Genomic DNA, 17,082 nt, shown 5'->3' on the forward strand with positions numbered 1-17,082 from the left:
TTAATGTTTTAATGCGGCTCTGTCGTGTGCACGCGCGATCGATCGTGGCGCCTCTTTTGTGAAAAAGATAAAGCTCCGTTCGATGTCCGTGCAGCGCCAATTAGGATGCTGGCAAAACGCGCGAAAACTGTTAGCCAAATTCAATGATTTTCGATTTTGGCAAATAACTCGAGCGTTTTGCCACCACCCTATTTGGGGTAAACAGAGACGAAAAATAAAGGAGAAAACTTACGTGTGCGTGTTCGTTGACAGGCTGACCGATTTGGTCCTATGTCCTCGCTGCTGCGTTGTCGGTCTGATCCTCTGATGCTCCGGATCGATCTGAAAATCAATTCTTCCCATGTATACCAGTTTCTTCAGTTTTTTTTATGGTGACAATTCAAACAATCGACCAAATACATTCTAGCTCTAGCATCCACAAATTTACTTTTAGTTCTCAAACAATTTCTACTTACTACGCACAACGACTGAAACGCCGTTGCAGCGGCTCTAAAGGTTTTCTATAGAAATCTTTTGTTTCCTCCTAGATTCATTTGTTTCGCGTCAAATCGATAAAATCTAATCTCTACGTATTTTATACTTTGTATTAACGGTATCTTTCGCGATTTAATATATTTATTTAAAGCGTTGAATTACTTTCGTCGCAACGCGCACATCACAATTTCTTCGACTAACCGTTTTAACGTTTTCCCCCTAGTGGCGCTTTACGAACCCCGAACCAAGCTCCGCTTTTCTTCCACGAGAGGCGCCACCATCGCCCACGTGCGCACAATGCAAACATAAAATATGGCACATTTCGAACGAAAAAAAAATATTCCGATCGCATGGATATATTTCAATCTTATACGAAAATTTATGGCAAAAAATCACGCGATAATTAAATAATTGGCAAAATAGTATCATACGTAAATTGTGTAATTTAACCTTGATTTTTCCTTGTCACGGAAAAGATTTTTAATTTTACAAAGTTATGTCGCGGCTCTGCTTGAATCTAATCTACACACTCTTAAAGTAGACACTTTCAGCTTTCATTTAAGCTCGGATGCATAAAAAAGGCCTCGCGGGAACATAAGTTAAGATCCGTCTGAATGTTTCTTTCGAATTCTTGTCAACCGTTCGATGTCAGAGATCGACTTTTTTTAATTTTTCAATTGCTGTTTCGTTGTCATTCGTTATTTTGGTGAGGAAAAAGAAACGTATACGACTCGCCTATTGAGACAAGAAATTGGTGACGCATTACAATGTATTTCTTTTTTTCAATGTATTTCCGATTTTAAAAGCTATTGTCACAGATTTAGGATCCTGTTTCAATCGCTACGGTGTCTGTAAAGAAACGGGATAATACTCGAATGGTAAACAGTTGGTCTTCTAGTCGCCAAAAATCTTTCTTGCACACAATCGTAGTTTTTGTCAAAAAGAGAACTTACATTTTCAACATTTCTGGTAATTCGAAGCATGGGGGTTTTGGAAGCATGTACGTACATATGTACATACGTACAGCCACCTACTTTACTTTGCGTGTATTTTCGAAATATATGATGTACGTCTTAAACATTAAAATATTTCCTATTTCATTTTTTTCTGAGAATCCTATGTATCAACAAAGATACTTACGCGCTGAGAATAAATAAAATATTCTAAATGTTTTCTCGGAGTTCACAGAGTCACGGAAAACAACGAGCGTTATACGAATCTCGAAACCGAAACATGTCGTTGCATTGTTGGGTTTAAATTCGGCAACTTCAAGCAAAATAAATTGAATGTCACCACGTTTGTTGATAGAATGAAAACGGTCATGCGACGTTTGAAATTTTGATGGATAAAAAGTGCACAAATGTTTAGATCATTTCTCAAGTTTATTTTGTTTTTTATTAGTTAAGCTCACGAGTGATGTAAGGATAGCAACATTGTTCAGTGTTATGATGATTGTTAATTAATATCCTGTTAGTACAAACAGTAGTAGTGCAAGTTGGAACAATAAAGGGAAACAAAGAAAATCTACACAGTGTTTAAGTATTATAAATGGCCCTATTATTCACAAGCATGTGGGACTCTACAATGTTTTTGAACACCTTAACCCCAAAATTTTATGTCGCTCTCACCGGGACGTCGTCGTTGATTTCTGGATTGATCCTTATTTTCGAGTGGTGGTACTTCAGAAAATATGGCACGTCTTTTATCGAACAAGTGTCTTTAAATCATATTTCACCATGGATTGGTGGAGGTGACAGTGGGTCGGATGGAAGTAATTCAAGTTTAAATGGCTCAAATTCGAATCAACAAAACGTTCCGGAATGTAAAGTCTGGCGCAATCCGATCAACTTGTTTAGAGGGGCCGAGTATCAAAGATTTTTTTGGGCCACCAACAAAGATCCGTTAACATATTACGATATGAATTTATCTGCTCAAGATCATCAGACATTCTTTACCTGCGAAGGTGACACAGGTAATTCTTATTAGGCAATATATTGTTTAATTGTTTGATTTTCGAGCGAACCAGTTTTTCTCATCGAATTAGTTGGACTCTTGCTACTTATCTTTTTATAGAATAAGAACACGAATAACTGTTGCAGGTAAGGCTGAATATGAAATAATGCAAACAGCCTGGAGAGAACGTAACCCGGTAGTGCGAATAAAAGCAGCGCATAGCGCTCTCGATCATAATGCTGACTGTGCTCCCGCGTATATATTACTTGCCGAAGAGGAAGCTAGTACTATCGTGGAAGCGGAAAAGATTTTGAAGCAAGCGTTGAAGGTGGCTGAAAACAATTACAGGAAATCTCAAAATACTCAACATCAAGGATCGCTTGCCGAAGCTATCCACAGGAGAGACACGAACGTACTGATATACATTAAACGACGATTAGCTATGTGTGCGAGAAAGTTAGGAAAACTGAAAGAAGCTGTAAAAATGTTTAGAGATTTAACAAAAGAAGTTCCACCAATTATGAATGTGTTAAACATTCATGAGAATTTAATCGAAGCTTTATTAGAGATGCAAGCGTACGCCGATGTCCAAGCAGTATTAGCAAAATACGATGACATAAGTCTACCAAAGTCAGCAACCATTTGTTATACAGCCGCGTTACTGAAAGCAAGGGTGGTCGCTGATAAATTTTCAACCGATATTGCTATTAAAAGAGGCTTAACCACTCCAGAAATGATAGCTATCGAAGCTATTCACAGAGCTGTCGAGTTCAATCCTCATGTACCTAAGTATTTACTAGAAATGAAGCCTTTAATTTTACCACCGGAACACGTGCTGAAAAGAGGAGATTCGGAAGCGATAGCGTACGCATTTTTTCACCTTGCGCACTGGAAACAGATGGAAGGTGCTCTTAACTTATTGCATTGCACTTGGGAGGGTACATTCAGAAGGTTACCTTATCCTTTGGAAAGGGGGCATTTATTTTATCCATATCCAACCTGCACAGAATGCGCGGATCGTGAACTTTTACCTCCGTTTCACGATGTCAGCGTCTATCCTAAAAAGGAGTTGCCATTTTTTATTTTATTTACAGCAGGTTTATGTTCCTTTACAGCACTCCTAGCGCTTTTAACTCATCAGTATCCCGATACCATGGGTGTAGTAGCACGATCAATGCTTGCCTGGTTTTCACATCCATTTTATTATATTTTAGACAAATTGGAAGCGATCTTGCCTTCTAATTTATTACAACAGCTCTCTAGAATATAAGACATTTGTATGATCTCTGTAATCATAACTTATTGTGATATTTATGATACTTATGCTTTCATTGTCATATACATCAATTATATATATGTATATATATATATATATATATATATATATATATATATATATATATATACACACACACACACATATATATATATATATATGTATATATAAATATGTACATCCGTACTTCCCGAATTTCTTATGACTGATATCCTAATGCGTATTTATAGAATCAATTATTTACTTAATGTTGTTAGTTTAAAAAAGCGTTGTGTAGCGATCGATGTACAATTAATAAAAATTTGAATATCTTTGAGTCATCTTGTATTTCTGTGTACATACATATGTATATTCTGGTTCGATATGTCATTTAAGTTCAAATCAGGGACATACCGCACAGTTACGTAGTTTGAAAATTTTGTCAGCAATCGTTGTTACACTCCCTATCCACATTCGAGCAAAGCTTTCCCTAACAATCGCGAATACCTAGACCTAAAATATCGAAACAATTTATCCTTGCAAGTCCCTGGTTAGGTCATTATGGGTATATCAATCAAAAATAGGTTTGATTGGATTTCATGTTTATTTAATAATTGATATTATCAGTAGCTCATAAGTGGAGGCGAAAGAATCAGGCAAATCAGAGATATTAGCACTTCGATTTGTCCGGAAATAGTGAAATTTATTATATGAAATCAATGAAACGTTCTCTTCTTTTTAATAACAGTTACACAATTATTTATGACAAGTAGGAGAATTGCACGGAATAGTCAACAGAAATCGGTGCAACGAGTGTGTTACGTAAATGTATGGTATTAAAATGCAAAGTTTATTGAGCGTTATGCAATATCAATTATCCTGAATCTCTGATCCGCCTTTCTATTCATGAGACGGTTATGAGACAGAAGAAAGAGAGTTTAAGACACTTGGAAGTCAGACGGCCCAATTTCCATACATGGGCTGGCTTACGGTGACTTTGATTTTGCTTCGTACATTCATTCTCGATCGAATCTTAAACCGATAAGTGATAAAATTTGTCACTGTATATACAATACTTCTTCACTTTTATAATTTACTTATTTAAACGAACATATGTTTAACGCAGAAATACCATTAAATAACTATCTTCACACAACTAAGATATCGCTCTTTATGACTATTAATGTTGTATGCATGTAATAAGAACATGTAAAAACTTTCAAATTGTGATCCTTAAACTTTTACTAATAATAATTACTTCTTATAGCGTATCGTTACAATTAAATGTAATTATAATAGTATTAATCTATAAAGTAGGAAATATTTTGAGTATTCGTCTCCTGCTAATATCTGAGCCAGTTTCGCACGCTTCTTCCACTTGGAGATTCTCCGCATAGAATCTTAAAACACCGTGTGTGTGATCGTTCGATCACTATTATCGTGGTGGGATCGGTTATTGCCGAAAATTAACTACGAATGGATTTCGACAAAAGTTCACGCAATGTATTTTTATGTACAAATTATAGATTGTCCTTTTCGTAATAGATCAGTTTCTTTTTTTTTCTCCCGGTAGATCAACGCACGTAGTCACTTCACTGAGTTCGGATTCGATCGTTCCGCCATTTTCTCTACAAATAAGGCACCTTTAACAAATTACGCTGTTATAGGCTATAACGATTCTAGCAGTCCAACATTCAGTCAATGTCACAAAGTCTGCACCGACGATAGTTAACTCGCAGTTTGCCAATAAGGCATACATAGTCATTTGAACGTATACAACAAAATCAATTATACATACTCGATATTGCTTAACGTAACAATAAAAATTTCATAAATTATTCCCTGTTTCGATCGCTAGCATTCACGGGCGTAACAAGGCATTCGAATATTCTGCAAATCGTACGCGTATTTGCAGGCCGTTCTCAATCATCGACGAGCATGGCATTCCTACGTCTTCTTCCATATTTTTCATTAAAAGACAACGCTCAGCCTTTCATCGAGAAACTAAGGAATAATTTAAGAGCGAGTAAAATTAACCTATCGAAATCAGCCTATCTTCTATTCGGAATAAATCTATAATCTTAGATAGCATTTCCCTATGTATCTCGATCACTATCTGCACCGCCATCAAATAATTCGATTCAGAGATAATTTGTGCTTACGGAATGCTACAAAGTTTTATACCTTTCATGGAAGAAGTACCACGTATCATTAAACTCAAAGATTTCTCTCTCTCTCTCTCTCTCTCTCTCTCTCTCTCTCTCTCTCTCTCTCGTAGAAATCATTCTCTTTCTCACACAAAGACAAAAACGTTGATATTATTATTAAAGGGTGCCATTTGCGAAATATTGGTACCGATCGTACAATTTAGTTGACCATGAATGGATACTAGCTTCGACTAAGTCCTCCACGTGCCGGCGTAATTGATCCTCTGTCAATGTTAGATGGAATCTGTTCTTCAATCCTTGAACAGTCGCTGCCCCGCCACTACGGAAACATGGAAGTTGCGATCCTGCAAAAATGAATATTCTTACTTTAGATGATCCCGTTCGTTGAATCTCTTACACGATATTAGAAAAATCCTACCTGATAACATGATTTCAACGAGGTTAACAATCTTCTCCATGTGTTTCCGCGCCGCAATTAAACCTTGCAAGATCAGCGTTTTGAATTCTTGGAATTGTTTAGATTGACTTCCACCCATCACTTCCACGAATTCTGGTGTCAATTTGAACGGGCTAGTCTCGAAGCCCAGATTCCTCGGCGAGGTCGACAGAATAAATCCGAAATCTATGTGTATCAGATGACCGTCGCTATGAAGTAGAATATTCCCATTGTGACGATCTTTAACTTGAATCAGATAACAGACGAGACAATATGCCGCGCAACTTTGAATGAAATTCCTTTGTGCGGTGATAAATGTGTCGGATGTGGGTGGGCCGAATTCTCGTTCAAAGTATTGCACGAGCGTTAATTGGCACTGTTTCTTCACTTGGTGCAGCGATACGGTATTCAAGATCGGCTCGATCAAACCGCTATCATTGGATAAGCATAAAATTCTGCAAAATGAAAATCAGCATGTAACGATTAATTTGACAATAGTGTTCCTTAATACGAAATACCGAATGGAGGCTTACTTGTACGGCCGCACCCAAAGAGGTACTTGTTCTTCTTGCCAGATTCTTTGGAGCATCGAAAGTAATTGCGAGGCGAGCAGCTCCTGCCGAAGATCATCGCCACACTTTACGATAACGGCAAGAAGTTTCCAGGATGCGAGGTGACCGTACGGACTGGAAGCCCTTATGCGATGTTGCTTCAATTCCCATGGTTCTTTCAATACCGCGGCCGATGGATCTTCCGGATCGTGATTGAAAGTTGCACTAGGCGCAGCGGCCATCTCGCTCAACCGTCGCTTTATATCGCCAGGTACAAATATTGGTTCTTTACTATCCGATGACTCTTGACTCAATTGAGATATCGTGTCTCTATCTTTAGGCTTACGGAGTTGTAAATACTGTGAAAACAAAAATGTGGTTGTTATCGATCGATTCTTTTCCCGGCTAGCCTTTGACCGAACGAACACGCCTGGCAAATTAGCAAAAGTATTTATACAGCCGCACAGGCTGTAACATGTGTACTCTACCTGTTGAGTGATTTCATCGTCTTCTTGACTCCAACAATCGTTGGGATCGTCATCCGGGAAAGTAAATGCCACGTCCGTACTTCTCACCGAGTACGGGGAAGTATTTTTAACCGGGGTTTGCTTGATCGGCGGCACGTTTTGTTGCGTCTCCGTGGTGGATATGTCTGACGAAGCGATCACGGTGGACTGTTCGCCTCCGGTTAAGTTTTCCTCGGATTTCGTGTGCCTCAACGAATGGCCCACGATCTTCGTCGGCACAGGTGACGTATATATATCTTCTACTTCTAACACTTCGACGTAAATTATGTATGGTGCCTGCGTGTCGTAAATCATAACGTTATCGAGATGTTAGTTGTAATGCAACCGCGAGGCTATTTCATGGTTGTTCACCTTATCTTTACTATTTAGGACAGCAGCGTATTGCGGTGGCACTCGTACGATATGATGTGGTACTGAACTGTGCAAAGGAAGCCACACCCTTGCAGGGAGATTCAAGTTGAGAGTATTAAGCTCTGCTATTAATTGAACGGTTTTACTTTCCTTCGTTGGAATAGTTCCAAGCAATTTACCAATTGATATCAACGCTTGTATGAATTCGAGTTCTGGAGCAAGACGCGGCGCCTGGGGATACAAATATTAAGAATATCTCAATCTCTCTCGTATTCCGCATTAGGATAAGAATAAAATCGTTTAGGAAAGTTCGAGTTCGATTACATTGCAAATACAGTCGGTTTTCTGTCCTCGTAAATCATTTACCACACCCTGGCAGGAATAAAAACAGGTACAACCATTGTCAAATGCTCGACCAGAGCTCAGGTCCCCAAGGCTTACTTTATTTATTGTACCTTCGAAGAGATAAGAAAAAAAAGATATATATATATATGATACGATATAAAAATACAACGACGTACAAGAGTGGACTATGTACCGGAATGGCTACGACGTAACGTTTGAAATAATCCAGTGGCATCCGACTGAGATCTTTGGTGTGTCTTTTTATTAGGAGACGTAATGCTTTGCATCGTGGTTAACGACGGTGGGGTCGGTGTCTGCAAACCAGCTACACGGTGCTTCCTATGCTCGTATCCTTTCGGCCTGTTGTTTCGTACAATACGATTCAGCGTACATCGTGAATTATAGATAGCACGGTTTAGCTTAGGTTTTGGTTTTACCTGAGTTCGTCCGAGAGAATAAGATTTTTTAATTTGGTCCCATGAGACTTCTTCTTGGATGGCAAATGAGCATCGGAACTGTACGCGTCTAATAGCCAGGCACATTTCAAAGAAAAGTCCGCCGACTGTCTACACCTGATAGATAAGAAAGTTGTATGAATATTTGAATAGATTTCGCGTAGCTTCGCGGTTACGGAGTATCGTTGGAGAGTATCGCATCGATTTTGTACGATCTTTGCGTCCTTACCTATGGACAAGATATGGATACAGGACTTCTGTAACATCGTGCAGTTGTATATACATTACAACCAGTTGTGGCAGATAGAAGTCCACGTCAGGATCTGGGAAACTAAACATCTTGTTCCCTGGAAATGATTTACATTGCATTGCTTGCGAAACGCGCGTTTCTGTTTCCGTTCGTTTCCGTTCGTTTCCGTTCGTTTCCGCGCAAGACAATGGAACAGAAGCAAACATTTTCAAAAGTTCCGGGCTAATCGATGCACGGATTCGTCCACGTTACCGTGTGCATAGTTCGGCATCGAACGCTATCGTAAAATATACCATTGGTAGAGAAACGGTAACGCGAAGACAAAATTGAAGAACTAATCGCACACGGCATACTTCGACGGATGCGCTAAATTAGATGCTACGAAAGTCGTTCGATCAAGGTCGCTTTCTTAACGCGAAGCATCGTAGACAGTTCCCCGCGTTCCCACCCAGCCCATCCGTATCCGCGAACGTATTTTCATTGCCTTGCAACGAAGCGGCTCGACGCGCAAAATCTGTTCTCATCGGTTTCGAACGTTTACAATCGGACGAAACTCGCCGCTTCGTCGTCTCGTCGAGCCAACTACTACTTCGAGTACTGTAGAGTAATGAACGCTTACCAAGGTAGCTCTGGACGCCAGGCTCCTTAGAATTGAAAAGATAAGAGATCGCCATAGACATGTCGAAGATCTGACTCTCGAATAGTCTGAGCAGACAACCCTCGGATGGTTTCGGCTGCACCGTCTCTTGTCTCCGGCAAACGACACCGGGCTGTTTTTTAACGGCCGCCTCGTTCGCTTCGGACTGCACGGTCGTCCCGCAACACAAAGTCATAGCCGCGCCGGCTAGCTCGCACTGTTTATCGTTCACCGGCAGGACCTCCAGCGGATTCTGGAAGTCCTGCTCGTCGATCGTTACCGGCACTTCGGTACAGAGTTCCTTGCGCTGATAATCGTGCGCCTCGAGTTCCTTGACCCCGCCGCTACCGGATCGCGGCGGCGGTTCCTGCGTGCCCTCGGTGTTCGCGTTCGCGTGTTCGCCGCGGTTCCCGTGTCCGCCTCTTTTCGACGGAGGTTCGCTCGAATGCACCAGTTCCACCGGCGACACCGGTACCGACAACGACAACGACACCGACACCGACACCGACGTCGCCCGGCAACCGTTCTCGTCGCCGTCGACGACGTCCACGCCGTCCATGTCGCCCGGCTGCGACAGCGAGGAGTCCAGGCTCTCGCGGCTGTGAAGATGGTCGACGCTCGACTCTCTGGTGGCCGCGTTGGTCGCGTCGCTGGACCCGCTGTCCGAGCCGCAAAGGATACCCGAGTCATCGGAGCCCAGGCTGGCCAGGTCCTCGCGTTCCCGGCTGCGCACCTTGCAGGCCGGCACCGCGGCCTTAGCTACCGGGGCGGGCGTCGTCTCGCATTCCGGGCTCGGCGTCACGTCCACTTCCGGGATACGCTGCAGCGCGGAATCGAGACTTCGATTTCTGTGGTGATGCGTCAGCGTCGTCGCGCTCGCCTGCGGAACGGGCGGCAGCAGAATACCCATTGACCTGCGAACAACCAACACCGTTTCACCGATTTCCGCGAGCAGCTGTCCGGTGGACTCGTTAGCGACGCGACTTGGTTTTACGGTATCGTTTGTCCGGATTTCGATTCGACCACCGATACGCGTTCGTCGATTAGAATCCGCGAGATCCGAGAAAACTGGAAGAGCAATTCTTTTTTAGGTCGTTGCTTTCCGTTGTAACGCGAACGCTGCTGGCAACTCACGGTTACGCGGACATCCGACATGACGCATACGTTGACACATGTTTAGAAAGTTAGGAATCTTTAAGTACGGCAAACCAGAAGTCGTGCCACCGCTTTCTTAACGAACCAGGACGTTCTTCCCGAAGGACCTGGGCACGGAACGCGGGTGCGCCTTCCGGTGAGCGGGGACCGTCTCGTTAGACTTCGATCGGTAGCATTATCGAGCAAGCTACGATTCCACGTACGACCGGTATCGTTCTAATCGATCGTTGTGTTCGATTGGTCGGTGAACTCTGTCGATGCTACGGATATCGCGGGAATTAGTCCGAAGAAGTATGGCGGCGCTTTTTAAATAATAACAGAATTACTCGAGGATAAGTTGCTTTCTCCGCGTCTCCCGATCGAACGAAAACTTGCCCAAGCACGGTTTCTACCCGCATGTTTGCAACGATGTTCAGTTATTTCCGTGACTCGCGGACGAATAACGTTCCCTGCAAAAGAATCGCGTATCGGTATCGACGATTCGATCGGAAACAAAGCTTGCTCCACGTATTGCATTTTGTACGAAAGTCGCGTACGGAGAGATTTCCGTCGGAGGTAGTTGAAAAGTTGCGTCTCGCGTTTACATATTTAGACCGTAACGTGTCCTATAACAGCGAATATCGTCGCGAAAATTAATTTAACCAGTTACTCGGCTGTTTTCGCATTTCGCTTAATCGCAACAATGTTGCCATTCGTTGTAGCGCGTCGACGCGCAGCTAGGAGATACGTACTCGTTTATCGCCGGTCTCAATGTGTTCATTATACCTATTGAAGTTTAAAATTGCTTTAACAGCCGATGCATTCAGACCATTTGTCCGTTTTGTCGAAGACTCTAGAAAGCGAGCGCGCGCGTGTAAACGCGAAGAACGGATGAAACCGTGCGTTTCAACGGAACGGTTGATTGTGCGAGCAACGCGAGATCCGCGAACGAAACGGATGAAAAGGACTCGACGGCGAGGGAGTGGGAAGGATGGGAGGGAGGGAGGAAGGAGAATCCCCGGAAACTAATTGTTCTTTATATTTTATTATTCTTTAATTTCTACCGTAACTACGTTTGCTCCGACGGAACCTGAAATAACATATCGCGTATGCGTGCTCAGGATTCCGATACGAATAAGGGAAAGAAAATAAAGACAGATGGCCGCCGTCTCGTTCGACCGACGTCCCACGCGGAGAGGACCGAACTCGTGTACGAAACGAACCGTGATAAATATCTGTTCGCGATAAGTATCGAGTGGAATTATTTTTAATCGAAACGTTTATCGTATCGTTGAGTTCGCGTTAAATGAAAACATTTGGTGAAACGAAAATCCATAAGTCCGTGGATGTATCGATACGATATCGCGTACCGAATCGTCGCGGTCTTTGTTACGGTCGACGCGGATTCGTGCTCCAACGTGGAAGAGACCTATTGCTAGAACGTTATCATCTTGCTACAAATAATAAGGCGACGATACGCGTGCAGCGAATGCAGTTTCCTTCGCGTGCCATATTTTCATATAAATGGAATATCGTGCTACTGTGTGTATATAAACAATAATTCCATATGGCCGCAGAAAACTAAAGAAACGTTGCTTTCCGACGAAATTCGAAGCTCCGCGAGACGTACGAGTAGCCTGACATTTAAGGGATACGAGAGTCGTTAGCCAGTGGGCAATGGAACGGGTATAACTGCGGCAGACAGCTACCGCGTGGGCGAGAGGTTTAATTACGAGTTCAAATCTCCGCGACCTACTATTTTTATGTCAACTATCCGGCGTTTCCGTCGACCGATCGAGCTTCCCTCCATTTCCGTTCCTTCGGGCAAAAATCTGCCGCGAAGATCGTCGTTTTTGCCCCCCCCCCCCCCCCCGTGTCGTCGATAAGTCGAGGCGTCCGTCTCGGTTCTACGCGCACGTATACACGTGTACGCGTACGTATACGTGCAGCTCGCCGGGCAAAGATAATAGCGCGGGCTATGCGGATAGCGGGGATGAAAAACCGATTGCGAGCAGCTATCCGCGTCTACGATAAACGTCCTCCGGAAGCGCGGAACGTGGTCGCGACCGTTCGTTACATACCTAAAGTCCAAACTGTGATTTCGTTGATGGGTGGTCAGCCTGTTACGGTTGTTGATCGGCGGATTCGTCCGTCCGTGGACGAGAGGAACATTACAGCTGGCTAATTTATGCCGTTTGACGTGTGCCACGCTTTCCTGGCGTGTCGGTCCACCACTGGGTGTAACAGCCACTACTTCACTCATATTAAACTCGAACGAGCAACAGCTCGGCCAACAGTCATCTGCCGTTCATGTTGATCGTTCACCTACGGACGACAAAAGAAGAACGATCGAGACGATATCAAGAAAGAGAAAATCAAGAGCTTAAGCGACGACGAACGTTATCGGTGAAACGGTACGGACTCCGAAAAACCGCCTCGAGATGGATCGCGATAAGTCCAGCGAGATATTGACAACGCTTTATCGAAAACGCGACACGACGGCGAGACTCCCGAGGAGATTCTTAACGACTGCGATCGTTTTTCAAACGTTATGGAAATTTACGTCGTCGAAAGTCAACCGCGACGAACTCGCTGGAAATTGGAAATTGAGAATAGCAACTGGAAGTTCGACGAACGGTTCAACAAGTAATTTACCGGTCGTTTCGCGGCGATGGTAGCAGACGGAGACTTGCCACGCGTATTCGAGAACAATGAAATTTTGTCAAATGCGATCGTTCTCCCGCGTGAACCGAGGTTTACACGGACAAGTCCTAACCGATGCCTTTGCATGCACATGCGAGCATTGCTAATAAGTAGAAAGTTATCCGTTGTTACGACCGTATCGCGAAAACCAGCGTTTCCTATTAATCGCGTAGAAATTTAAATGTTCGCGTCGAATACGACCGAGTACTCGAACATTATTTTTATCGAACGATCATTCTTGACCGTTCGCGTACTTCGAAGAGTTCGATAAAACAGATAAAATTCTACTTTATTTGCATCCCCGATTCGTATCGGTGCCGTTTAATCGCACGGTTCGTCGAACGAGTGTAACAACGATCCATCGGCCTCGCCGATACGGCGATACGCCGGTAAGAACATCGGGTAATTGCATCGTATGCAAGGAGCGAATCGTACCGCACTCGAGAACGCGTTACCATTGAATTTCGCTGGTGACGCAAACGTCCGGATGAAAACTGGTCCGCGACAACGGCCGTCCCGGCTCTACCTGCACCGAAACCGTTTGGGAAGCAGCCCGGGCTTACTGTTTACAACCGTGCGAAAATATAATCGCGTGTATCGAACGTGCGCGGCGATATCGAAAATTCCATAACTCATTATCTCAGCGACGAGCAGCAAAACAGCGTTCTTGCGTCGGCGTTGTTGAGCCGATAATGCCGACGATAAATCACTGACCGCGCGCGCGCGCGCGCGCGGAAGTCGGGCGGATTTTCGATTCGAAATTCCAGGAGAGACGACAGACTCGCGTGAATCGCGAGGAAGAAAAAATCATTTTGCAACGCGGAACGACGACCAACATGGCAAAGCACGGCAAGGTAAGGCGGCACCGTGACAGGAGCGTGAAACTCGTGCTGTGCTAGGTACGAGAAAGTCGAATGCCTGTGCTAGCCCGAACAAAGCAAACGTCAGAATTTAGTTGCCCGCTCCTGGGACCACGCGCGCGTTTCAGCCGCCCCCGTCCCTATCCCCGTCCCTCTTCGTTTTCACGTTTCGAGGAAAACGGTAGACCACCCACCCTCGACGCCTCGCCCGGCTAATTATTTGGTTACTCTGTGGAAGACCTATCGCGAAGGGTTTCTCGCGAGCAATTTTTGACGAATGCGCGCGGTTCGAGGAAATACGATGACCTTGAAATATCCTGCAAGCATTCCGAACACTTTTTTCCGATAAATTTGCAGCTCGGCGACGTTGCCCTGAACGCGCTCAAGGCGATGCTCGAGAGCTCGATAAAGCAACGCTTTTACCAATCTTTTGGCAAAGAGCATAAAATGGAAAAAAAGCAACTGTCGAATGCGCGGACCTTCAAAAATTTGCACGAAGCTATCGCTGCTTTTTTTCGCCGCGTTAATTCCGCTCAACGTGCATGTCGCGGCAGCGTGTATACGCGAGCCAGCAGCCGTCGCTCATCTTCTGTTCCTATATTGTTGCATATGTACGTCGCGATGACCGACGGATGCTAAACACACAACAGTTTTCCCCAACATCTCGAAAACAAAGGCGAACCGACGCTGAATGGAAGAGAAAAATTTTTGGAATTTTCATCCTTTACGACATATTAAAAAATCATCGAGATCCATGCAGTCATGCATAATTACGAAGACTTTTCGAACGTCGCGTTTTCTCAAAAAACTGGTAACAGCGCGTTAATTTTCCAAACTTCCCCTGATTTGTATTTCTTTCTAACGATAAGAGACGAAGAGTTCGAAAAGGAAACCGAGGACGAATAAGCGCGATTCGGGACAAAGTCGCTAAAGTGCAGGTTTCTTGGCTCTTTAACCGATAAACTATCGTTGTGCCTGCCAATGTTTTCAAGAAATTCACCGCGCGAGAACGCTTCGGTGGAGGTTCCAGCAGGCGCGACGAAACGACCCGACGGTCGTTCGGCAAGGGTTAAAGATGATCACTTTCTAGACGGAATTGTTTCGCTGTTATCGCAACCGAAATCGCGCGGAACGTCTTCCTTTCCCGCGAGATTAATCGGCCGCTCGACGCGGGGCCTCGAGTGAAATCCCCGGGAGAGGAATAATTCAATAAAGGTGGAAAATGGAGCGAAGTCTAAGGCTGCGGTATGCCGGCTTTTTACTCTCCCTCTTTGAACTCTAGAGGGTGGGGGAGAAGAGAGAAGAGGAGAGGAGAAGAGAGGAGAAGAGAGGAGAACAGAGGAGAGGAAAGGGGAGAATTAGAGAGAGAGAGAGAGAGAGAGAGAGAGAGAGAGAGAGACTCGTCCTTCCGCTCGGCTCGAACTCACACGGTGGCCAGCCGTCGGCGCAGCGATGGGTGTGCCAGAAGCACAGAAACCAAGCACTGCCGCGACAGCCAATGGAATCCACACCCCCATAGATATTATGCCTCACCCTTGTTACATATTGCCGGCCGATAAAATCAATCGGACTCGGGAATCCCTTCGCGGACGGACGCGAGCGCATCGCCAACAACAGCCGCACGGATTGTCAATAACTCTTACCTCGTACTTGAATTCGTAACTTTGTTGCGATCGGAACTGCACCATGCGTGGATGTTCCTCGCTTTTGCCACCACAGCGCGTACAGAGTGGCACGGATGAGTAGGGTGTTACGGAATAAGACGCTAGAGAAAGAGAGGCAGGGAAAAAGGCGAGATAGAGATAGAGAGAGAGAGAGAGAGAGAAAGAGAAACAGAAAGATCGTGCGAGCGAGTGGGCAATAGAGAGACAAAGAGAGAGAGGGGAGGGAGAGAGAGAGAGAGAGAGAGAAAGGAGAACGACGATAGCGATGACGATGATGCAGCGAGACCAGCGAGTACGCGAAATGCCACTGGTGCGATAAAGATAACAAGATATCCTTTCCAATGGCAGATTCTGACTGTCACGCACCGCCTTGTCGTCCCTCGTTTTCACGCGATTTTCCACAATGACTGGCTACGCCCTGCACGTTCGCGCACAGAGTCACACTTCATCACTTTCGTTGGACTGCACCAAGATGGAACCGACACGACTGCATCGATAAACAGGATTCTGTCGGTCGCGGAACAAGACCGAAAACACGCACCAAAAAATCTCCGTGTCAACGCAAAAGGCGACCTCGCCAAGCTCCACTGCTTTTCGCACGACGCACTGAATACTACTATGCGCACTACTGCCAACGGAACGGATGCAAAGTCCGGGCGGCCATTGATCAGTGCCGTACCGTGTCGCGCAAGGGCCCCGATCTTTAACATCGGATCTTGCTCTTTTTACGCGTTTCAACTGCTTCGAATTGTTTTGCCTGTACGTATTCCATTCCCTCGATTCGATCAACTAACGTACACTTTATATTCGCCGGACGTCGTTCGATAAACGCGTATGCGGTTTAATCGGAGCCACTTCCGATTCGAATGAAAATAAATGTTTGCGCTCGAGTTTTACGAAAAAAACGTATACATTATATAAACGCGTAGGAACGTATCGCGCGTATTACATCTGTAGAAAAAAAGTTGTTCGAAACGATAACCTCGACGATATATTTCAAATTCGCTGAAATCGGAGGTGGCTCTTTTAAGCCGCGCATGTATTTACCTGAATTTTAATTAAACTTTCCAACGAATAACGCTTCGGCGTCATGTTTAAGAATTTGCGAAACTTACAGTATAAGCGAGTCGGTGTCCGTTAAGAAACGTCGCGTTCCTCGCAATTCGGACGACGATCCAACGTGAACGGGAGAATCGGATTCAAATTTTTTCTCGAGTGTCGTCACTGCACGGCCTGTACTCGGCACGTCATAGGCATGTGCGTGGCAGCGGCAGCATGTGTGTTGATTTGATATTGTATCGTATCGTATCGTATCGTAT

At 44.4% G+C, this 17,082-nt stretch overlaps 3 protein-coding genes across 8 annotated transcripts in view; 1 reads left to right on the forward strand and 2 right to left on the reverse strand.

Annotated features, from left to right (window-relative positions):
- The window catches only part of LOC117228394 (DNA repair protein RAD50-like), a 95,488-nt gene extending 94,831 nt beyond the window's left edge, over window positions 1–657 (reverse strand). For 2 of the 4 annotated variants that reach the window (XR_013034619.1, XR_013034623.1), the window contains exons 1-2: window positions 456–650; window positions 233–321 (exon numbers count right to left, since the gene is read on the reverse strand). The gene's annotated coding sequence lies outside the window, so the exon portion shown is untranslated. Of the gene's footprint in view, window positions 1–232; window positions 322–455 lie in introns of all 4 variants that reach the window. The other 2 variants (XR_013034625.1, XR_013034622.1) reach the window with 2 other exon arrangements.
- Window positions 658–866: 209 nt separating this feature from the next.
- Window positions 867–4,019, forward strand: LOC117228390 (protein ST7 homolog). The gene is made up of 2 exons (XM_033484124.2): window positions 867–2,446; window positions 2,574–4,019. The coding sequence occupies exons 1-2, from the start codon at window positions 2,023–2,025 to the stop codon at window positions 3,695–3,697; spliced, it is 1,548 nt and encodes a 515-aa protein (XP_033340015.1). The 5' UTR covers window positions 867–2,022; the 3' UTR covers window positions 3,698–4,019.
- Window positions 4,011–17,015, reverse strand: fwd (phosphatidylinositol 4-kinase beta fwd). Of its 3 annotated transcripts, none has more exons than XM_033484117.2 (12): window positions 16,879–17,015; window positions 12,618–12,861; window positions 9,385–10,316; window positions 8,745–8,862; window positions 8,498–8,632; window positions 8,254–8,420; window positions 8,040–8,170; window positions 7,716–7,946; window positions 7,326–7,640; window positions 6,820–7,196; window positions 6,269–6,741; window positions 4,011–6,194 (listed from the first exon to the last, which is right to left on the reverse strand). In XM_033484117.2, the coding sequence occupies exons 2-12, from the start codon at window positions 12,797–12,799 to the stop codon at window positions 6,007–6,009; spliced, it is 3,249 nt and encodes a 1,082-aa protein (XP_033340008.1). In that variant the 5' UTR covers window positions 12,800–12,861; window positions 16,879–17,015; the 3' UTR covers window positions 4,011–6,006. The 3 variants fall into 3 exon arrangements, with proteins under 3 accessions (XP_033340008.1, XP_033340004.1, XP_033340009.1); XM_033484113.2 differs by lacking the exon at window positions 16,879–17,015 and adding an exon at window positions 15,743–16,844; XM_033484118.2 differs by lacking the exons at window positions 12,618–12,861; window positions 16,879–17,015 and adding an exon at window positions 15,743–16,845.
- Between the last annotated feature and the right edge of the window lie 67 nt (window positions 17,016–17,082).

The sequence above is a fragment of the Megalopta genalis genome, chromosome 13, assembly GCF_051020955.1.
Source record: "Megalopta genalis isolate 19385.01 chromosome 13, iyMegGena1_principal, whole genome shotgun sequence".
NCBI lineage: Eukaryota > Metazoa > Arthropoda > Insecta > Hymenoptera > Halictidae > Megalopta > Megalopta genalis.